General features: G+C 46.4%; 1 protein-coding gene and 1 non-coding gene across 13 annotated transcripts in view; one reads left to right on the top strand and one right to left on the bottom strand.

Moving 5' to 3' along the window:
- Nucleotides 1–4,056: 4,056 nt before the first annotated feature.
- khdrbs2 (KH domain containing, RNA binding, signal transduction associated 2) overlaps nt 4,057–23,202 on the bottom strand; it is a 39,667-nt gene continuing 20,521 nt past the window's right edge. Inside the window, exons 5-16 of one of the 12 annotated variants that reach the window (XR_008952644.1) lie at nt 22,941–23,068; nt 20,844–21,027; nt 14,398–14,477; nt 14,050–14,108; nt 12,263–12,346; nt 10,214–10,266; nt 9,779–9,829; nt 9,438–9,652; nt 8,069–9,357; nt 7,562–7,660; nt 6,960–7,025; nt 4,057–4,213 (exon numbers count right to left, since the gene is read on the bottom strand). Coding sequence is in view for 1 of the 12 variants with exons in the window: in XM_057047359.1 (XP_056903339.1) it covers nt 12,252–12,346; nt 14,050–14,108; nt 14,398–14,477; nt 20,844–21,027; nt 22,941–23,068 (546 nt within the window). In the remaining 11 variants the exon portion in view is untranslated. Of the gene's footprint in view, nt 4,214–6,959; nt 7,026–7,561; nt 7,661–8,064; nt 9,358–9,437; nt 10,267–11,179; nt 12,347–14,049; nt 14,109–14,397; nt 14,478–20,843; nt 21,028–22,940; nt 23,069–23,202 lie in introns of those variants that run through there. The other 11 variants (XR_008952637.1, XR_008952645.1, XR_008952639.1 and 8 more) reach the window with 11 other exon arrangements.
- Nucleotides 12,957–13,068, top strand: trnal-caa (transfer RNA leucine (anticodon CAA)). Its single transcript has 2 exons — nt 12,957–12,994; nt 13,023–13,068. It is a non-coding gene; the product is annotated as a tRNA-Leu (tRNA).

Below are 23,202 nucleotides of genomic sequence, written 5' to 3'. Positions count from 1 at the left end.
ACCAGGGTCTTGATGTTTTCTATTTGGTGGAGCCCGAATCGCCTTGACAAAGCTGGCACCTTCTCAGGCTGGAGGAAGGCCGTTGTCTCGGGAAGCTGGATTTACAGTCATTAGTGGCAAACTTGCCCGCTTTGCTCCCTGATATGTCGCCCAATGCTCGTTACATGGACCAGGGGTGTTGCATGGGCTTGGCGCTTCCGTCGCAACGGCAAGAAATTGAATCCAGGGCCCAGCAGCATTTGTCTTATGTAGCCTTTGTAGAAGTTGGGGGGGGGATTACACACACCACGTGAACACCTCCATGCATACGGGAGTATATGAGCAATTCAACTAAAGGAAGTCGCGTTGCCAGGGGCGACAAAAGTGTGAAATTGGACCTTGTTAAATTAAAAAAAATTGCCTGGCAAAGTGAAAGGAAAGATTAAGAACGTTTAAATCGCACATTGCAGGTCTCTAAAAAATGAAACTAACCAGGTGAAATTGGCGAAATTGATTCGATTGTGGAATAGTGGAAACCCAAGTTATTAACTCTCCGAGGACTGGATTTATAATCGCACTCAAAATCAAAGCAACTCTCTCTCTTCATTATACAGCATCCGTTACTTTCAAAATTGTCTCTTAGCCCTTTACATGACCTGACCCCCCCCAATAAGCAGGAGTGGCATGAAAAAACTCCCCTTTAACAGGAAGAAACCTTGAGCAGGACCAGGTTGCAAATCTAACAAAGCATCTGAGCTGCTCTGTGGCCTGCAGCCACTTCTTTACGGGGATTTTCTTGCTAATGGTTCCTTCCACCTGTTGTCAGTTCCATTAGCACAACAGCAGGTGAAAGTGTCGCTTCCTAACTGGACAGGTTGATAAGTGCGATCCACTTGCAGTTACACAGTAAGGTTCCCTTTACTCAATTACGAGCTAACTTGGGAAGCATCGATGATTTACGTTGCCATACGAATCATCTGGGTTCCTGTTCTCTGTTCTGCAGACGTTCTGCAGACGTTCTGCAGACGTTCTGCAGACACGCTGGGTGTTGACAGGTGAAAATGAAAAAGTCAAGGCCGTTCAGTTAAACCTCGACACCGCGCACTGGGTAGATATACTGACCTGACTCGTTCCACCGAACTCTGGTTAATTAAACCTGATTTAATCACATTCTTCCTGCGCCGCGCATTTCTCTGCACGTCTGCATAATCCAATAATAGAAGCAGCATCACGATAAACGTCTAAATGCCAGGCCTACTCAAGGCCGGCTGTTGTGGGTTTTGTTGTTGCACTTGTGTCAGGACAGAACTGTAAAAGTGAACGTGTCATATTTAATCACTGACATCCACTTCTTGCATCTGTCTCACACATTAGGATTTGACAACTTCCCTTTGTTTGGCTGTGCCTCCTCGGAGCCGGTGTTTCCACATTTGCCTGTCGAGTGTAACGCGTTTTCAGGCGAGCGCTGCAGGCAGCGGCGCCGCCTGTCAACAGGCCCGCAGCACCTCGCTGCTTGGGTCCTTCGCCTCGTAGGGGGCCTCGAGGCCTGACAGAATTCAAAACATGCCAGCAGCAATGTGAAGGGATGAGAGCGGGAAAAAATGTAAGACAGATTCTTGCATTCAAATTCTGCAATGACCTCACATAATCAGGAAAATGCTACATTTTAACTATTAAATCAATTCCTAAGATGAAGATCGTGGGGGTGTCAGCATACTAGCAAATCAGAGGTCAACAGTGTGAGATTTGGTGGCACCTAGTGGTGGAAACGATAACTGCAGCGGAAAATCATACTACTAAATAAATGAATGAAAAATGAAGGCAGCCACAAGGAAGCAAAAATGAAATATTCTGCATTTTATTAGAATTCTGATCCCCTATTTCCCCCCCTATGTGAAAGGCTCAGACTGCCATTCCAGCCTATATTCCAGCTGTCAGACGCCTCAATATCACTTGGATTTGTGTTCAGCCTTTGAGAAATACGACCCATAAAAAGTCTACAGCAGAACTGACTGCACTCAAACTGGTGCAACATCACAAATTCTGTATCATGACTGTGCCTCAGAAACCACCTAATTCCATCACACTGGCTTAAATATCGCCAGCAGGGCTGGTACTGGAGACTACTTTTTCTAGTGCAGTCCCACTGCAGGAATATGTGGTATCATCATTTTTACACTGTCAAATCCTTCAACGTTTAATTTTTTAGGCCGGTATGTGGCTCTCCAGAATGGGGTTTTTCCACTCCATTTTTCCTCTCCACAGGGGCCATCAACAAAAAGACATCATCCTGAAAACACTGCTGCTCTCGGCTAACAACCGGCCGACTATTGCATCTGGGAAATTGAGTAAAAGAAAAGAAATAGTCTCAGTCCGATGTGCCACCAGACTTTCCTGAGCAGAGCGGTTTGGTTTTTGCTATTTCGGTTTCCTCCGAGCACTCGTGATTCACTGGAGACTGTGACTTTTATTAAAGTTTGCCCGTATTATTCGGCCGAGGTGGAGATGAAAATAGCATGTCCATGAAATTTCAATGAAAGGCCGTTTCTTTCTGCTAAGCGCAGCGTCTTTAGGATTAAGATCCTTGATTATCATTCATATTGAGTTTCCTTTTTCTGTAGGCATTCAGCCATAGAAACATAATCATCTATTTGGTCTTAAAGCCTGTGCAGTAGCTGGAGACTGTTGAATACTGATGTGACCCCAGAGCACTTCCTTTTTTCAATAATTACAGCTGTTGTAATAAAGATCGTATCACTGCACGCTGGGACTCGCATCTCTTTCTATTTCAAGAAGAAAAACAACAAGTAAGTGTTAGAAGTGCAGAATAGAGCGAATTGATTAGCGTGTTCGGCTTTAATCGAACGGTCGGGGGGTTCAAGCCCACCCAGGGACGGGGCGACGGTACCTAACGCTACATCTGTCAGAGGGTCTCTGGTTCGGATCCCAGTTGGGCCAAAATAGGCAGGTCACAGCAGAGGTGAGGGAACATTTCCAGAGACATCCAATGTGCCTTTAACCAAGGCACCGGACGCTGAGGTGCTCGGCGTGTGTGGAAACAGTCATTTCTCCTCTGGGATAATAAAATCTAGCTGACACGAGTCATTATTAGTTGCTGCACCCTCCTTCTTTTTAAACCATTATTTCTACATGATGTGGGATTTTAGTTTACCCCCCCCACTTGCTAAACTACTCTCTTTGTGCTATTTTCAAGATTGAAATTCCTGCAAATGATCACATTCTTATCAGAAATCCGGTCCCGAAGCATCTGTGTTTGGTTGAAGTCCACGTCTCGCTGTGAAAGTGTACCTGTTGGCGTTGCCGTGCAGGGCTAAATCCGGAGGCCCGCGCCTGCATTACCATCTCTCGGCGTTGCTGCTCCTCATTGATCGCAACACCGGCTCAGAGGATCAATTACTTTCCCATCAGCATTTCACCGACTCATGTGACACCTGGCAGGGCCGCAGAACCGCCTCAGCCTGGAAAGGAAAGAAGAACAAATGTGCCCAACAAGCCCGACACGAAATTAGCTGTGACAAAGCTGATCAATGTAAAGCTGGAGGCGAACTTCCTGCAGCTGTGTGTAAACTCATCATCGTCCTCTCGGGCCCCGTCTCATTAACTTGACAGATGTTTCAGCTGCCGCTCGTGTGATTAACTTTGCTCATGCAGTCTTCAGTCTTTGTAAGCTTCACCTGCAGCCATGCTGTCACTTCCTGTTAGACGAGACTCCTGGAAAAGGAGAGGCGCTAAAAGCATCCCCGCCGCCACCCTCGTGTTGGTAAGCAGGCTTTAATCGGACCGGTGCACGTGCAACTTTTTTACAGCTGCCGATCAAGCTGCTTCAGACTCGGCCGTCTGCTTGTTGCTCGTGGAAAGTGTTCCTCACTGTGAAGGCAGCTCAGGTTTTCATCTTTACCCGCTATGATTCTCCTGTTTGTATGTCGGAGGCGATCATGCTGCTGCTGCTGCTGAGTGTGCACATTTTCTTTTTACGTGTGTTTATGTCACGTTCTGCATTTAAACACCCGAGACAACACTGCAGCCAAGGATCAGACAGAAGGAAAGGGACCATGATGAGGATTTAAGGAAAGATACTTTATTGGTTGTTTCCTTTAAGTTAGTTCATTGCAGATGCGGTAAAAACTCTATAATGGTTGATGTTCATCGAGGAGACCAAGGTTGCCTTGCTCAGCTTGTCACCCTTAAAGTTTTGAAGTGTCCAGGAAGTGCCCTGCGAAAGAGAAGAAAATGACAGGATTACAGAAAGACTCTACACAGCACAGAACTTACAATAATAAACAGACCAAATCAAGCTTATTTAGAGCCCAAAATCACTAGTAGTTTGTGTATTTATGTATTTATTTGGTTTTAAGGGTAGAGGAAGTGGAGGAAGAGGATCAGAGCTCAGCAGACCTCTCTCGAAGCCCCACGGTCACACTGGAATTAGAATTCCTCCCAATAAAACCTGCCCAAAAACACAACAGGTCTTCTAGGTGAACGTGATGTTTGATTAGGAGCGTTAGAGGCAGAATGGTATTAAAATGTGTTGATCAGATCCTGAACTTTCCCTGTTTAGATTTCATGAACTTGTCAACATCACCTCCTGCTATTAGCCACTAAAATAGAGTCCACCGCTCATCCAAAGCAAACCTTCACACACGTGGGGCTGGAAAGCAACCCTCCCTGTTAATAATGGCATTTGTGGTTGTGGGCGCCGAGGAAGGTGGGGGAATGAGCGGCCCTGACAATCATCCAGCTGAGTGCTCACTCCTTTCCCCGCAGGGGGGTTGGAGACGGAGCCCCGTGGCTGGTTGATGCCTCGCTCGCTGACACGGACCCGACGGCTGTGAACCGACGGCAGATGAGAATTGTGTGAGTGTGACGAATCAGAATTAAGAGCGATTCCCTGGATTTCCACTCAGACAGTGACGGATTGATGCGCCGCAGCTGGATCCTCAGCTCAGCTTCCAGAGGGAAGAAGATCCCCTTTGTTTTTCCAGGTGGGTGCCTCCCTAACAGGCTGCATATTGATTATTCTGAAAAGAGCAGCCTCATATCTGCGGCTGTAGACCCGCACTAGGAATTCTGTTTTAGTCAATATTGCCTCTGATTTCTCCCTTTACGGATGAGCTTTTGCCTTTAACATCCGGCAGCTACTTTCCCACTCTGCCTTTATATTATTGGAGATTTCCAGCACAAACGATCTCTCAGTTTGAGGCGCGTTGTCAAAAACTGGAGATAATTGAATAGAAACAAACCGCCGCTCATGAGCTCGGCATTTATTGCGATCATCTTAAATCTACACAATGAATATTGTGGATTCCGTCTTCACAGAGAGGAAAACATGCACCTTCTGCATTATCCAGTGTTTGTATTTTCTTGTCATATTGGGTGCAAATTATGTTCGTGTGAAAAAGAGGGCAGCTTGTAGAATGTAGGTGGTAGAATAGAAACTGGTTGAGGACCCCCCCCACTTTCAAAGTATTATCCGGATCCTCCTTGAATCCATGAAGAATGGATCCTTCTAACGTCGGTATCAAGTATAATAAAGACTTTTTTCTTCTGGGTTCAAACCACTTGATTGAAAGTTGCTCATATCTGGACGAATAAAGTGCCCAAAGTGCCCAACAAAGATGCAGCCTTGTGTCACGTTGCCATGCCGATGAGATGAGGGCGATGTAACCTGGTGGTGCTGGCAGCAGCCTCCCGTCAGGCCTGGGCGGTGGACAAGGTTTGAAGGTAAACTGGAGACCTTTAAAAAGCCATGAAATGTAAATATTTTGAGGTTGCCGCCGTGTTTCCATGGTTAGTTAGCATTATATTGATTAAGGTTTACACTCGGTGGGGCTATTTTTAAAGGGAAATATCGATTCTTCAGTGAATTAAATCTTCAAAACAGAGCGCTCTGTTTTGCTTTGGCGGTCGGCATTGGCAACGCTCTCCTTCTCCTCCTCCGTCACGTCAAAAACACAAACGCTCCTAACAGAGACGTGACGCTTTCATTGGCTTATGCTCTGAAGACGCTGCGCAGAAACACTCCGGCGTGCCCCCGACGCGACCATCCGCGACCATCCACGACCATCCCCGACCATCCACGACCATCCACGACCATCCACGACCTTACATCCGGGCCACATCCGTCACGCTGCCACATGAGGATGGCTAATGGTATTTTCAATGTTGTCGCTGTGAAAATACAGTAAATACAGTCCTGGTGGTGGCAGGGGGGGAGAAAGGCTGCGGGGACGTCTTCTGGATCTTGACAGGTTGTTTTTCTGAGGTTTTTCTGATGCTCTGTTTCTCATGGGGGGGACGCGTGCCAGACAAGCGACCACAGATCTCTGACGTGTCATCGCTTTGAACAGCAGCTACTGTACAAAAGCAGCTCATAAAATTAAATTAAATATATTTGACAGCGTCGCTTCCTGTTTGGGTAAGAAAAGGCCGTGGATCATATTATTATGGTGAGTGGCTTCTATTTTTTTTTTTTTTAAAATCAGGAGACATCGTGAATGAATTGAAAACTGGCTCAGAAATTATTTTTGGAAATCATCAGCACTTATTGTGGTGCTTATTTTCAGCAGCGCTACACACAATGACGTGACTTGTTACCACCCAGCCCCCTCTAATGAGATCAAAAGGGAGGGAATATTACAAGAATGGGAGTTTGCTTCAGTACAAACAAAAAAAAACCAACCCTGAGAACGAAGCCGCAGCTTCGCTATCTGTCATCTGGCTCAGATCTTCGCATGCTGTCGTAAGGGAAACGCCATGAAAATCCCCCAAACACGTCAAAGGTGGCAAAGAGGCTGGAAGTCATGTGATGCTCAGCCCTTTTCTTCCTGCTCTGGCTCATCAGGCAGCTGTCGAAACAGAGCTGAGCTTGCTCAGGTACCCGGAGATGGACAAAACGCTGCGTGTTGCATTCACTGCCTCGCACCACTTGAACGTTTCTAGATAATCGCCTTGATACTGACCTAGTTGGTGTTTCCAACGTGTAGCTCAAGCAGTTTCAAGGCAGATCAATACCGCGGCCTGTCAGGCTGTGAGAGGGCAGATGAAGTACAGAAATGCCAGAATCAGAGGCGGTCTGAAGGATATTTATGGCGCAGGTTTGTAAAATCCTTTCAATCCAACCTCAGGAGGGATTTTCATGCACCAAACCTGGCTGGTTTAACAAGCTGCTCATGCAGGACAGGTTAGTTGCATTGTGCCCCTTTACAAGGTAAAGTTTAGGTGGCACTTTGGGTGGTTTTGGGCAAAAAAATACACAATATCAAAGCAGGTTTGCTAGAATTGGTGCCGCTAGCGTAGGCGGAGCCGCAGACAGCAGCATCTGTGTGCGACCGTTGGAACACGAGGTGTGAGCCGTGCACGCTGACGTGTGTCCTGGCAGCTGCGTGGAGCTGGATGTGAAAATTGGCCGTGACAGTCGGCCAAAACGCCAACAGCGGCCTCCACTTGTTTAATGAACTAACATGTTTGTGTTGGCAACGGTAAGCCAGCCATTTATTAGCGGGCTGGGAACAGATGGGTGGGGCGGGGGCGGGGGTGGGAGCGGGGCGATGTGCACACTCACGCCGGTGATGACAGCAGCCAAGCGACGGCGGCGCGACTATGGGATGATTTCTGTGCATCTCCAGTGGGAAGACCTCCCACTTTAGGTCGATGTGACACCCTAATAAAGGGGAGATGAGATAAAACACAGCAGAAGTGACACCGTGAATTTGTCCCTCCTCAAGAACAAACACACGTTCTGGTATTTCTATCTTTGTGAGGGCTTTCATAGATGTAACACATTACCCAGCTCCTTACCATAACCCCAACCATCCCAACTAACCCCCAACCCTTTTAACCTCAACTGTAAAACCATGTTTTAACCCTAAAATAGATCATTGAAGTTGGGAGACCGGGAAAAATGTCCCCATTTTGCTAGTAGAATTTGGGTTTTCTAGCCCCAACATACATACAGTTTTATCATAGCTACAACACAGCCTGCATCACATGCAAAGAGACAAAGAAGCAAGAAATTTAACAAACAAACACGCCAAAAATGGCACAAATATTTAAACTTATAAGTACATACTGTATGACATGTGTGGAAGCCTTTGTACGGACTGAATAGCAGCATGTGTGAACAAAGGCGCGGTGTCCTTGGTGAGCCGTCGAGCCGTGGATCTGACATTTTGGCTGGGTGTGGCTCAAATGCGGTGTGGTAATTTCTCCCGATCCACTGGCCTGTCTCTTCATGAATCCCCAAGTATAATCTGTCAACACATATCTGACATTCAGGGCAATGTTTTGTATTGAGACGCAGCTTTTGCCAGAGACAATTAGCTCGTCCTTGAGGGGGCGTCGGAATGTGTGTGTGTGTGTGTGTGTGTGTGTGTGTGTGTGTGTGTGTGTCTCCTCTCACTTCAACCTTTTCAGATGAGCTCTTATTGTCCTGTTAGGAACACAAAGGTGCAATCATGAGAGGGGGTAAGACACAAACGATGGTGCAGTCGATGTTTGGTCCCTAACATGGTCGTTAACTGATTAGCCAGTGTAGCCTGGTGCATATCTGAGGACACTGAACCCTTATTAGCAAGTGGCGTCTAAATTAGTCAATTCCTCTGTCAATTCCTTTTTTCCCTGCTTATTCCTGATCAAGGTAGTGAGGGAGAATATCCCATTTGGGTTAGTGAACAAGTCCTCAGACCGTCACAGAACATACACACTCAAACAGCCCATCGTGTTCATGGACCGTGTGGGAGAACGTCATAAAAGTCTGACCCCCTGGAACTTTCTCCAAGTTCTGTAATGCATATTCAGCAGCTGAACCCTAGTTAACAATTCCTCGATGAGAGATTAATGTGAATGCTGAAAGCAGCCTGATGTCTGGACTGTAACGTGTAGGATGACAGCCAGATTCTTTTATTATTATTTTTTTTCTCCCACTTTCCACAATTTTTAGGCGACGCTACGTCGCCGTCGGCTATTCATTAACTATTCATGGAAAAGCAAACAGAATTATTTCCCCTAGATACCGAACTATTTCTTTGTTTATTACACCCTCGCATAACCAGACGCATAATGAAAAGTAGTGACTGCGACCCCTGCCAGAAATAACTTTCCTGAGCTGTCAGGCGGCTGTGGAGGCTGTCGCAGCGGTTCTGGAGAACTATAATCAAAGTTCCACCTGGGCGGATCAGGTGCGAGCGCCAAACAGTTTTGGCGGCGCGTATGGTTTTGGAAATAATGGTTTGGAAATTAAACGAGCTGAAGAAGATTCCCAACCCAGAGTCGGCTGAAAATTCCGAGGCTTCCTACCTGGACCTCATTTGTCGGTGTTTTCTGAGCCGTCGTCTTTCCTCCCCAAGGTCAAACGCGTCCCTGCGTGCAACAACGGTGGTTGGTTTTTAATCTCCGCTCAGGCAACAATATTTCTGGTGTCACAACAAACCAGGTCTCACAGAACAAACCGCTGGCTGTGCCTGATGGCGAGGACGGGAACGCGGTGACGGCCGCAGCGCCCTCGTCACCGCTGTGTTGTGGTGCCTTTCCAGTAATTGGAATGCAGGGAAGGTTTAGCGGCGGCGTTCGCTGGTCTTAGTGGGTCTCAAGTGGAAAACGGCTGAGAAAACGCTCCGGGCGACGGCGGCGGCAACCACAACCGGGCCGATCTCGTCTGTAACGGGGATGAAAACGGTTGATATGATGTATTCACGAATGAATGGAGCAGCAAGAGCGGAATAAAAAACCAAAACAGACGTGAAAATGGCAGTAAATCCATGGATGTTAGACGAATACGCACCGACCCGGGCCTTCGCCTCGGGCCTTCGCCAGTAGGAACTGCTGTTTGGAGCTGCTTGGCACAAAGGCAGAGGGGAATGGGAGTCACAATGAAATGTGCAGATATCGAGTAATTTAACCGAACAGCGCCGCAGGACAAAACCATTCCAGCAGTTCGATTTGTCTCACGATGGGCAGGGAAGAAAACACCCGAACGTGGGTGCAAAGGTCCATTCATGACCGCTTCCTTCCCGCCGCTGCATATTTGTGGCAGCGTGGAGTTCAAACTACAGTTAATTGTTGCGGCAACAAGCTGCTTCTGTCAAAAGAGAATTTTACACTCCAGGAACGAAAAATGTGGTATCGGATCGAGGTTGACATTTACTCCCGTAAACTGGTGTAAAGGAGGATGGCTTCACGAGGACGGAGGTTCCCGTGACCTATGACCTCTGCTCACCCGTCATCGCCTCTTCTCCTTCGGCCACATTACGCCTGCACACCTTTCTTTACCTATAGAAAACCAAAGGAACAAGAGAGAGAGAGAGAGAGAGAGAGGGAGAGAGAGGGAGAGTGTGAATGGGGCTGCGGCGGCCGCGTGCACAGGTGCAGCTCAGGAGCACAGGCGGGCAGCATGCGGTGGACTCAACACGTACGCCACAGAGCAGACACTGCGTGCGATCACCGTGAAAAAAAGTAAACCGGCGTCAATGTCTTGAACGCTGAGGGGGAATTTTGAGCAAATTTTAGGAATTTGTTTTAAGCCACTGATGAGGTGTTTAGCTGTCCGGATAGTTTAGCGTTCTGTCTTTAAAAACATCAACATGTGTTATTCATGGCGTCAAAACCAGTTTAGCGCTATTTAGTCAGAGAATGGAAGGATTTCTTTTTAATTCAGTTTTATTTCATGTTAAAAAGGGCAGGTTTACTTTTTTTTAAAGTGGAAGTTAGAATTTAGTTATTGCGGTTCTTGTTTTTATTGGGGTTACCTGCTTATTGTTTAGTCTTCCCTTCAGTCCTTCAGTGATCTATGCTCGTAGGCCTCAGGCGTACTAACCACAAAAGAGAATTCAAGGCGCGTGATGGACTTCTGCAGGTAAAAATCCGCTACCTGTGGGTTTTTTTCTCTCTCTCTCTCTCTCTCGGGGTCTCTCAGGTTCGCTACACGCTGGTGGAAAGCGTTCAAAAGCATTTCTGTGGGATTATTGTCAAATCCGAGGACTTCTTACCTCTTTATCGATTGTCAATCAGTGTAACGGCGTAAAACTTTTAGGAAAAAAGACACGTATTAGTTTAGAAATAAGAAATTGAGACTTAAGGAAGGGGTGGTCAAGAATATAAAATGCCATTTGGGAACATTTGTGTCCTTTAAGCGTCTTTATGGCGAGTTAAAATCAACTTGTTTAGAGAGTCTTACACAGTGGGCTCAGATTAATGCCGTTTTTATTAAATGCTTTATATACAAATACAGATTACAGACAAACCACGCATTAGAAATCACATACTAGATGTTTCTGTGTGCTCGAACAAAAGAGTTATGCACAATAACAATCTCACATTTTAAATTCACAATATGACCTTTTTGAACTTTTGACTCTGGGATCGACTCCAGTAATGTTTGCGTTTTAAATCCAGAAACGTCATTAATTCACTTTATAATCAGGCTCTGGTTGGACTCTGAATCTGATTTCCATGTTGCCTTTAATGGTGGTTATCAGGAACTGGGCTGGCATTTCACAGAGGACGGGACGTTTCTGCTGACGATGGTGGGAGAAAAGCTATTTTACACATTTAGTCAGTCAAAGGATCCGTTACTGTCGGTGCTTAAAAGCATCCAATAATTTATTAACGAAGGAAATAGAAAATTGTTCCCATGTACCCAAATCTTAAACACAAACATCTTGTTTTGGATACCTCAAATCCTCAAATCCTCTATATGGCCAGTCGACAAAATGAGTTTAGATTGTCCCCAATTCATAGATAGATAGATAGATAGATAGATAGATAGATAGATAGATAGATAGATAGATAGATAGATAGATAGACAGATAGACAGATAGACAGACAGATAGACAGACAGACAGACAGACAGACAGACAGACCAGAAGAATTAACCTTAATAACCACTACATTAAAGGCACTCAGTGGAAAACAGCACAACTTAAATAAATAAATAAATAAATAAATATTTTGTCAAAACTCTTGAAAGCGCTAATCAAGGTCATTCACACATCCAATTTGAACATTTTCTTTATATTCTTTAAATTCAAATGATCGTTTAACTGTGTGGTTAAAGGACAGGATCCACAGGTCAGGGGACGGCCATGAGGTAAACATATGGATTTATGTGGCATCAGCCTTAACCTTTCTTATGGAGCAAAACAGAAAATATATATGTGTGTGTATATATATAAAAGATAAATCAAACATTACAACAGTTTATGGTGGCTTTAAAAATAGTCATAATATAAATATTTGCAAATGGACTTGGCATATCTTCAGTATCTACCATATGGATGTTTTCTGTAGCCCCCTCTCGTTAGCCGTAAAACCGGAGCTTTGAGACCGGGACGACTGCTTCCCCACTCCTCCTCTGCACAAACAAATAAACAAACAGCGCCGCCGCGTTAAAGGTGCAGAAATGTGGGTGTCATGTGTTATCCTCGCGCAATCCGTTTAACCAAGACAGTAAAATTCAATCCAACAAATTTTATCAAAAGTTTGCCTCCGCTTGAGATTTGCCAAATTCGATTAAGGAGGCCCCCGCAGCAGCAGCTGCAGCGCCGGTTCCAAATAAGAAAGTGTTTACGGAGCAGCAAATGAAATCAGGGGCCCTTTGGTTTGGGTTTGTTCTGACCTCGACACCCCAGTGCACAGTTGATTGTGCTGTAAATGAACGGGCGCTCGAAGCTGCCAAGTCAACACACGGCCGATCTCCTGGAGCAACCTGCTACTCTGAAGCATTTTAGAGGAAATTAAGTGAAAAAAAGTTGTGCAATAATTTATTCAGCCAGTAAAACGTAGTACTTTTAAAAGGTAGCCATGCATGGCGCATGTATGCAGGCACTAACCCTTGCAGAGGTCGGAGCCCCGTTCCTGTGCCGAGATACAGCTTTTTAATTTCACTGACCAGGACGTTAAACTGGTTTCTATGGAACCAGTTTAATCTTGAGAATTGTGGGCGTGTCCGTGGTGCCTTCATGGTCAGGATGGCCGAGCGGTCTAAGGCGCCAGACTCAAGGATCATCTCCTTCCAGGAGCGTTGGGTGTTCTGGTCTCCAGATGGAGGCGTGGGTTCAAATCCCGCTCCTGACAAGCTTTTTAGAGTATAACTACTTCCCACACCGCCGCTTGAACGTGCTCATTTAGTCGACTTTACTCTGTCAGTGTTTACTTTTCATCATTTATCACCTTTTCTCACAGTCACATCTCAGGGAGGTGGTAATGTGCTTGTGTAGAGTGCACGTTCTCTGTATGTGCCAACACTGCTGATGCACGTGCAGCTTAATGACATTAAAGCTTGATTCGATTTTAACCAACAAACCAATCAAACCCCCTGTAAAGAGCAGCTGTCCTGGTCCAGACACCGGTGGACAGATAATAACTCCATTTACCTGAATAACACACCAGCGTGCACACAAACACACCATTTAAGGGAGAGCAGCAGCGTTTAAACAAGGCTCATAAAGGATCTAAATACCCATTTTTTTGTGTGAATGCTTCCCCCTCGAGCCCCCAATTATTCATTGGGAACCAACAGCTGACTTTGTTGGTTACCGGCTCCAGAGCAACCCCTCACTGCACCAACACTTCCAGGCGGATGAAAGAGCAGCTAGCCTGACTAGGAGGGAGAAGGGCCAGGTATCAGATGGAACGGAGGAGATTAGAGACTGGCAGCGAACTGGACGCCCAGCGGTGGAAGATAAGGCCCCCGGAGGGAAGAGAATGCTGCTGCGGCGGATTACTCCCGGCACAGGCGCAGGGCCTCCACACGTCTGCTACAAGGTTCAAAACGCCGTCCGTCCAATTTTGATCCGAAGGGAAAACGATCACGTTCATCACGTTTGTTAATCGGCCGCAGTAAAACCAGATTCTGTCGCTTCATGTGACAGTTTTACAACAAAGAGGCAGGTTGGAATTCTTGCACTATCTATTTTTTTGGAGGATTTTCCATTTTTCAACTACGTCAGAATTATTTTTTTGCATTTGTGCCACAATAATCATAATAAAAGAAGACAAATGAGGGAGAGGAGATTCCTAATCACTGTTTGGGATAGGAAAATAAATCATTCTTACCATAGCTGTTGTAGGCTTCATCGCTGGTTCCACAGCCGTAGACATAATATTCTGAAATGCTGAATCAGACAGGGATTAAAAGGTTGTAAAGATTTGACATTTATGTGAGTATAAAGGAATTAATGTGTTTCTGAGCTATTTCCAAGTTGCGGATCGATGCATATTTGGTTTTCTGGTCAGTGTTTACAGAGAGTAACACATAGTTCCACGCCGATTTTGTGCAGTTGGGTTGGTTTGAGGGAATTTATTTCATTCCACAGCTGCTTGACAGTATTTCCACAGGTGGCAGCAGCAGCAGCAGAAGCACTTAAAAGCCATTTTCCAGACTTTGCTGAATGTGAAGCTCACCTCTTTGACTGACTGCTGTAATCCTCCTCATAGGCTTCATAACTCTCGTCGTATTCATCCTCATATCCGTCATCGTAGCCCTGCGAGGGAATATATAGCCGTCATCATCTCTGCCCGCTCCTATTGCTTATATATTAATCTATAAACAATCAATATGGGTGCAGCTCCACAGGCAGAGTCTGTAAATCTATCTGGATGGAAACAAATATGTTAACCTGACGCACCAGTGGAGATAATGGACACCTACTGGAGTTTGTCCTGCAGTATAATTCAGAGAGCTGCAGGAGGAATGGGAATGTAAATGGATGGGGGTGTCCAAAGAGCACACATGCATTTGGAAGTGATGGAGGTGTACAACACATGCTGCCAAACATTCTGTAAAAGGTTTCTGGTCTATAAAAGCAGCGTATAATTGGGGGTAGAAAAAGGTCAGTTTGATTCCCACTGTCATCCTAAAGATACTTTAGGTCTTTAAGATCCTCTCAATTCAGACCAAAGTTGCTCAGTTATATATAAATAGAATTCTATTTATCTATCCGTCCATCCGTCCATCTAGCCATCATTAATCTAGCTAGCTCATTTAGCCTGGTAAGATTGTTCCAACTCTAAGTGATGTTGTTTCCCACCAACCAGGGACAAGTAAAGCCAAAAAAGGATATTTCAGATATCTACAAGGTTCCCTCTTGAGTCATCTTTATTATTCAGGTGTTGGTAAGCCAAAGAAAATGCCACCAACCCCGAAAACAGCTCCTCCGCCTCAAACTGGGGGTCGCTGGGGATTCGCTTGGTGACACACAAGCAGGCGGCTCGTTGCCAGGTACATCAAGGACCACAAACACAAAATGAATCTCACTTAAGGCCCTTGAGCAGCCTCTCCCTTCCTCCAGATAATGATTATTAAAAGGGTTTCGTACTTTATTGCTATGGACATTTGAAAATGGAAGTCGGGGATTATGTCAGGGTTTACGTCCTTCAGGGGATCTTAAGACTTTCAGGTAATTGACCATCACTCGTGAGTCAGCCCGCGCATGATCGTTGATGCGAAGCAACCGGCGGATGAATTTCAGCTAAACAAAGTGAAAAAAGGGGACCTTTGGTCGTGTGAGCGCAGAAAGGTCAGGTCTAAAACCTCGGGTATAAAACAAAGGGCGGTTCAGAAACACCAGCCTGGATGATAAATGAAGTGAGCTGGAGGAAAGCAGAACAGCGTGCACACACAATCTTATCGCTGGCCGCTGACCTCCCTGCGAGTGGAACCCACCACAACAGGGTCTGCATTCAGATTCTGCGAGGCTCCGCGTGCAAACGCTCCGGCCCCCGATTAACGGGCCTTAGCTCGGCCGCGAAAACAATTAACGCCGTTGCTTTCAGACGCGGCAGAGGAAATAAATCAAACGTTAGCACAAGGGTGGAGGGTCCTCACTGGGTGTAATTAGGAAAGCCCAAAGCTGAAGGCCCTCGGCGCTGCGCTTCATTATCAACTGCGCGTCCTCCGACAGCGACCGATCTTCGCGGGGACGGGCCCCTGAATGCACCGCCACACGGAAGAATGGGGAGGACAATGAGATCTGCCTTTTGTCTCCGGGAATAGATGGACCATTCGAATCTTCAGTGGTGGTGCACCTTTGTGGTTCAGCCCGGTCTTTAAATGCAACATCTGTCTGCTTCAGATAGGCTTCCCGGCCTCGGATGACGCCTCGGAGGTCATTTCGCATTCCGCCAGAGTTTTTCCGCTAATGTTAAATAACTGAAGGGAAGTATGTGTCATACATCTGCTTTAATAAACAGCAGGGTTGCGCGCGGAGAAGTTGTATAATTAATCAAACAAATGTGAACTCAGCAGTGTGGCTCGCCCATTGTTATAAAGCAATTACAGCGGATGCGCTCGGTCCCTGCGGAAGATGCACGGAACGTCACGAATCTCACGTATCTTTTATGTTCGCGGAATGGATGCCACGGGCAGAATTTTCCTACCCCATTTCAAAGGGGTGTCCTTTTGCTTTTACCACGGCAGCGAGATTAAACTTTCTTTCTTTAAAGCTCCTCAAAGCTCTGTGTTTAATCACATTATGGCATTTCCCCTCAAAGCCTGGGCATGGTTGCAGGGCTTAGGTTCAAAAACTAAGCCGTGCCTTTCTATTTCTACCCACAATTTGTACAATTCATGCTCGGCTGTAAGGGACGGGATCCCGTATCACCCTCAGATTCGTCCTCCCCATTGTCAACCCTGACATTAAAAGAAAAATATCCGAGCTGGATAGGACTTGATCTTCAACATTATACTGGTCTGGGCCTGTATGAAATATCATCAGTCACATCTTTAATCTCCCGTTTCTCTCCTCCTCCTCTGCTATCTGCCTGCCTGCTGCCCTTTATGAGAGAATATTAACACTTCCTCCAGCCGCAAAATCATGGACTGGGAATGTTTGCATCTTCTCACGTATGCGTCGAAGCCCGTGACGTCGCCAGGGCTGACGTTGCTTCACAGTGAGGTGAATCGCAGATGTGCCCACCGCCCAAGAGATCATTAGTGGAAGAAGAAGGTCCTGTGCACGTTTATCAATCTCCACACTGCAGCTTTAAATGAGGTTCCCACTGTGCTTTATGGGGGGAAACCGCTAAATACACAAAGGCATCATCTGACGAGGAACCCCCCCCCCCCCATACTGGTACTCAGGCTGCACAAACTGTATGGCGAAAAGCTCGGCGGTGTGAGCAAATGTTCCGTTGAAACAGCTGTAAAATAATCATAATAGTTTTACACAGGACAACAGCTGCTTCCTTAACTAGCAGATTTATGGGCGGAAAACAGACCGTTTTCCAGAAACTCATTCTAATAAACCCCTCACAGATGGAGGATTCATCCTGCAGCTTATTGCAAAATGGGGGGGGGGGGACATTTAGGTTGCAAATGTTCTTTCAAAGTACAATCGGTTACCAGGAGACCTGCTAAAAGAAAAAAGAAAACATCTATGTGAGCTGTTAACATCGTTCCTCACAACGGAGGAATCAGCCGGGTCAGGAAGACGTCACTTCCCCAGCGTTTATTTGCATGTGACGCTAAAATATTTGCCGCTTGTTGCCTGACGACGGCCGCTCGTTCTCCGAAGACCCGCTCCGGAATCGCCGCCGTCCTTTCGAAGGTACGATAATGGCCTCTGTCGCGGTATTAGTTTGGCGCCACTGACAGCGTGACAGAGTCCATTAATCACTGGAATCTCCAGAGGACGCCGCGATAACGCGCTCCCCAGCACAAACACCGGCTGTTGGGCAGAACCTAAGCCCAAAATTGAAGAGAAAACAACCATTTGTCATTCATTCACTTATCAGTAGGTGCAAAGCTCAGGTTGAGGGAGGGATAAACATGCTTTTGGACTGGGAATACTTCCACCTGTACCCTCCCTCTTCATGTCCGGGGCAGCCCGTCGCTGCTGTCTGCACCTCTGTGAAGCTGTTTACGGCTGCAGTGTTTCATTAGTGAGTTTGGGCTATTCTTAGATATCTGCATCCGCCCTTTTCTTACCTGGTCTGAATCCTGCCTTTTGTTTCTAATCTGCCCAAAAACTCGACTCTAAATATAAAATAGAAGTCAACGGTGCCCCCGAGTCACACATTGTTGCTCACAGCAGTTGAGCAGTTTCTATTTAACCGCGCTTTCTTTTTTTCTTTCTTTCTTTCTTTCCCCGCGTGTATCAGCGTGCGAAGCAGCGCACTGGCAGATTTTTGGATGATAATCACGGCTCCATGGCGGTGCAGAGCCCGGCCCGGTTTGTGTCCAACGTGACAACATTTGTCAGCTTTTCAAAGCAATTAAGGAAACCTACAATAAGCTATTATCGTCGCCAGGACTTTGAGAAGACATTAATGAGCCGTGAACCTGCGGGTGGAGGGGAAACCACGGAGGTATTCATTATTATACATCCAGACAACTTTCTGAAAAAGTCAGCTATAAACCTGCTTCACAGGTTCGGCTCATGTATTTATTCTGTTTTTGTTTATTTTCAATTAGAGAGAAGAAGAAGAAGAAGAACGCCGCCTGATGATAAAGAAGCTGCTTTTCTAAATAAAACAGCTCCACTTTCCTGTGAATGATTCAATTCAATTTCCCCACGGGGATGAATAAAGTCCATAAAGTCCATCTTATGATAGCGTCCCACTGGCTCTACCCACTGCTGATTATACTAATATCAATACTATTGACTATAACAACACGTGCATCTGTCATGTTTAGCAAAATGACCCTAAAATAAGACGTTTGCAGCAGAAGCAGCAGGTTCGTCCCACTTCTCTCGCCAATCAGCGTGGAAACACCCACCTGAGTCCGTTTGACCTTAAACTCCCTCGGTAAAAACAAAAGACTTCCAGACGTTAAACTGCTGATTTATGTTTTCAGTGTCAGGCGTGTGAAGCAGGGCGATGCGGCAACGCTGGGCCCGAATCGCTGCGCACAAAGAACCCGGCTCCAAAGGAACAAAGGGACCCGGCAGCGTGAGGTTTTTGTGAGGGCGAGGAAGAGCAAATGCTGTGGTCATAAATTGTGGAGCACAGAGTGACACGCGGGAGGTGTCAGCTTCCCCGCCTCCTCCATTTAAGATTGAAATCAATAGAGCCTTCGATTAGATATAATTACAGATATTCTAATGTTATCACTTTTGGGAGGCGGGCTCCCGGTTTGACAGGAGTCCATCAATCATCCGTTTATACGATACCCGAACGCACGGCAGCGCGTAACGCTACCGTGGCCCTCTGTGGATAAATGTGCACGTTGTGTTGTCGGTGACAAAGATGCATCTACAGAGCCGATGATGCCTTGCAGAGTTCTGGCGGCGGAGATGGAACAATGGAGGAAGTGGACCTTTCCTTATGAAACATGTTCAGAGATAATTGTGTAATGTAGCCCAGCAAAATAGCAGAAGTGAGATATGAGAGGGGGAAGCGTACGGGACAAACTCATCTTTCTCTAATCCCCTGTCTCTGCGCCTCCGCCCCTCTTCCCAGCCTCCAATTACAAAGAGAAGGAACGCTGCACTTTTTACTCCTCAGAAATACACAGAGTCGACATCAGAACTCAATTTGGTTTGGTAATGAGGCCGCGCTTGTGCGTTTCCCCGTGCAGACAGACCAATCTTCAGTTGCCAGCACACGGGGGCTTTAGCGGGAAGCCTCAGAAAAAATCGACTCGGAAAAGTGTTGCCTTTTTTCATTTGGAAAGGCTCACCTTGTGTAATCCTTCCAACACGACCTTGAGAAATTTTCCAAGATTCAGGTTTAACCAGCTTTGACTTTTTTTTTCTTAACAGAAGGATCTCTGCTTTGTGTGAGAAGTTATAGATGGGTCCTCGGAGTAAAGCTTACACATCACAATGGGAACCTCCCAGAGAATCTGCTTTACATTTTCTGAACATAATGTCTTCTTTGGTAATGATTTGTTTTCTTTACAGGAACCCACCAGTGCTTGCAGAATAAACCTATCTGGTCTGGTCTGGGAGCCCATAATGTGCATTTTCTCATTCTATTCTATTCTATTCTATTCTATTCTATTCTATTCTATTCTATTCTATTCTATTCTATTCTATTCTATTGTGGAGTATAAACACGTCTGCTTCTCTAAAAGTCCAGAGCTCTTTAAATCAGCATGTTTAAAGGCTGAAGGATGTGATTCCGTGAGCAGGTGTACAATGGTCAGACGAGAGATTTGTCACGGTTAATGGAGCCCCGAGCTGCTACATCCAAAACACTGATCCAAACCCAGAACGCGTGCGCTGTAAAGGATACCTGCCTAAAGCGAGATGATGGCGGCGCGCCAGCACCAGAGACGGGACAGTTGGGGGCGGAGGTTGACGATTCCAGATCTAAGTTTTTACTGTACATGAAAAATGATTTTCCTTTGACGCTGTGATCAATTATAAAGTCCACAAAAGGACAATAATAAAAACAACAAATAAAGTTCAAACCTGTTTAAACCTGTGGGCTCACACACGCCCCCTGTCTGTGTGGCACAGTACTGCATACCAGCAAATGTGCTTTTATACTGTTTTAGGTCCACTCAGCACAACTAAATATGTTACACATGTACAGTAAATATATTAGCCAGACTGTAGAATATCAGGGGGTATAAAGGTGTTATTTTCACAGCAATTGCATTTTCGACCATGAACCATTGGCCAAATATTACAATTTGACTGACCGAACACCTCTGAACTCTCCTGAGCTGAGCTCACTACATCAAATACATGCAAGACTGGGGTTATGTTCACATAACTACAGGTGTGAATTCAATAAAAAAAAACTAAATATATCTTGTTTGTCCGTAATGTGGAAGCATGTCCCTGAACGCCCCCTAGTCCTCCATCCGAACACAATAAACCACATTAAGGGGCCTGAATTGCACAGTTCAAACAGATTTACGACCGGCTCCACTCTTGTGTAAAGAGGATTTGACTTACGTAATTGTTATATGATTCGTGTGTGACGGCCAACAGCGGGGGCCTGTACCCAGTGCTCCCTGCTGCCCCCCTGGCTCTGGAAGCTTGTGCCTCCCTCGTTAAACCGGTCGTGGGAAGTTTGCTGTGCGCGGCTGTCCCCCGAGGCGCCGCAGCTGTCGCTCTCCTTCCTGTGCCTCTGTGGCCCCTGGTTAAAATAGAGAAAAAACAAGTGGGCAAACAGGGCATCCTTTGGATCCGAGGCGCTCTTCGTTGAAGAAAATGTGGTGGTGACGGTGAAACGTCTGTTTAACCCCTGTCTATATGTGCAGCAGAGAAACACAGGACAAACACAACCTCCACCGGCACTGAGGAAGACCTCGTGACCTTCGGCCTGCCGAGGAACGTCACTTTGTCTCTTTCCAGGCTCTGCAAACATGCCCGCAGGACACGTCTCGCTTATTTCAACGGGACGGCGCGGATCCCAACCCGCGTTTCGCAGGAACTCGCACCTTCTTCTGCCGGAGGCGCGCTGGAAACACGCGCAAAGCTCGACGGCGCCCCAGTCGGACAGCGCTGCCGCTTGTTTTACTTTCCAAAGAGCGACGGCTTCATTAGCGCCGTCCACCCGAGAGCCGGCACATGTGAAGGACTCATCCGGGCACTGGTAATTTACTGCATATTTTCCTCCGAAGGTGTGACTTTTTCAGTAATAAACCTCCGCGGGGATTGGACGCTGGGTTTAGTGCCGCAAAGCAATCTATTGTCTCCCAACTTCACATTTGAACAGCGGCGTGATGTAGGTGGGCCAGCGCACCCTTTCTTCCTCCAGCACTAAGTAACAGCCCATTGTTGATCCTGAAATACCGGCGCATATTTTTCATGGAGATTTACAATAATTGCTTATCTGTGCACCATAAGGAACAACTCTGGGTAGTGAAGTGCTGCTGCCTTCATATTTTGGGGCTCCCCGTGTTACTGTGGGATTTAGCTCATTTACATGCGGTGGCTAAATTAGGCCAGGCTGTCATGGGGAAGCGTACCTGCTCCTCGGGAGAGACTGACAAGGAAGTTTGAGAACATTCTCCTCTAAAAAGGAAGCTGAGGCAGTAACATCAGGCTCTGTATGGGTTCCCTGTATCTACTAAATGATCTCCTTTCGATGCGGAACACTAATATGGAGATTGTACGCAAGCTTTTAATTGCAAATAATGTTGCGTGAAACTTTTGCGACTCCCACATTGTTTCTCAGTCAGTTAATTAGCAGCAATCCACGAGACGACCGTAGCTTTAAAATGCAAAATGATTAAAGGTGGTGAATATGGATGAGGAATCTTTGCATACGTTTGCATTCTCAGTGTTCTGTTGTGTCCGGCGCTCTGACAGTAACAGACTGACTAAAGTGATTAGGAAGGCTGGGATGGAGAGGAGGACACGTCCTAAACTCCCATGCATGGGTGGATAATCCGGACCGCCCTCGCCGGACAGACTAAGGAGCTTGTCCTCAAAAAAAAGTTTCCGACAGCTCTGGAACTTTTCCCAGCGGATGCGATGCCACTCCAAGTCTGTCTCTGTTCCTCCCCCATTCTGCCCCCCCCCCCCCCTCCATCAGGAGGATCCTGGCTTGACTCAAGGTTTATCCCTGCCACTGATGGGGGACTTGTCGGGGGTGACTGTGACGCGCCTGGAGACCACCCTGGCTGTAACATCTGCCATGTAAATAAAGTTGGATTGAATGGTCTCTGCGTGACGGATTAACTGTCTGGGCCCAATCATGTTTCCCTCCACTGTAACAGCTGTTTGCACATTATTTTGCATATTATCCTGCGGGTTAGTGATTCATTTTTAATGTGTTTTTGGAGGGGGGGGCACCCTCTGTCTGTGGTTCCTCCTTCATTTGGGAGGAAACGCTTTTGTAAAGCCTATCGAAGCAGGCGTGGCTGGTTTTGGGCTGTTTAAGTAACATTTACCTGATGTTTTGCTGACTATCACTCCTGTATTGGATGAATATTATAGGATGAACGTGACTGTGTGACCGTGACTGTGTGACCGTGACTGTGGGTGCATGTTGTTACAAGCGTTTGTGACTGTCAGTGACCTTATTCACTCGTTTCCTTTTACCTGACGGAAGCCGCCGCGGCCGGCCGTGCGCTCCTCGCTGGCGCGCTCCTCCCCCTGCTGGAGTCGTCGGAGCCGTTTAACAGCGAGAGTTCTCTTAGCTGTTCCTGTCTGATCTCATCGTTATAGTCCTGCGAGAACAACATACAGCGGCTCTTATAGAGAGAGAAAAACAAGCACATTTGTCTTCTGACTGAAACGGCTGCTCGCAACAGCCATGGAAGCCATCACATAAAAACTGTATTGACGTGCACAGGAAACACGT

The sequence above is a fragment of the Takifugu flavidus genome, chromosome 11 (genome assembly GCF_003711565.1).
Source record: "Takifugu flavidus isolate HTHZ2018 chromosome 11, ASM371156v2, whole genome shotgun sequence".
NCBI lineage: Eukaryota > Metazoa > Chordata > Actinopteri > Tetraodontiformes > Tetraodontidae > Takifugu > Takifugu flavidus.
The sequence above is the reverse complement of the archived record's forward strand: the minus strand, read 5'-3'. Positions and strand labels throughout refer to the sequence as shown.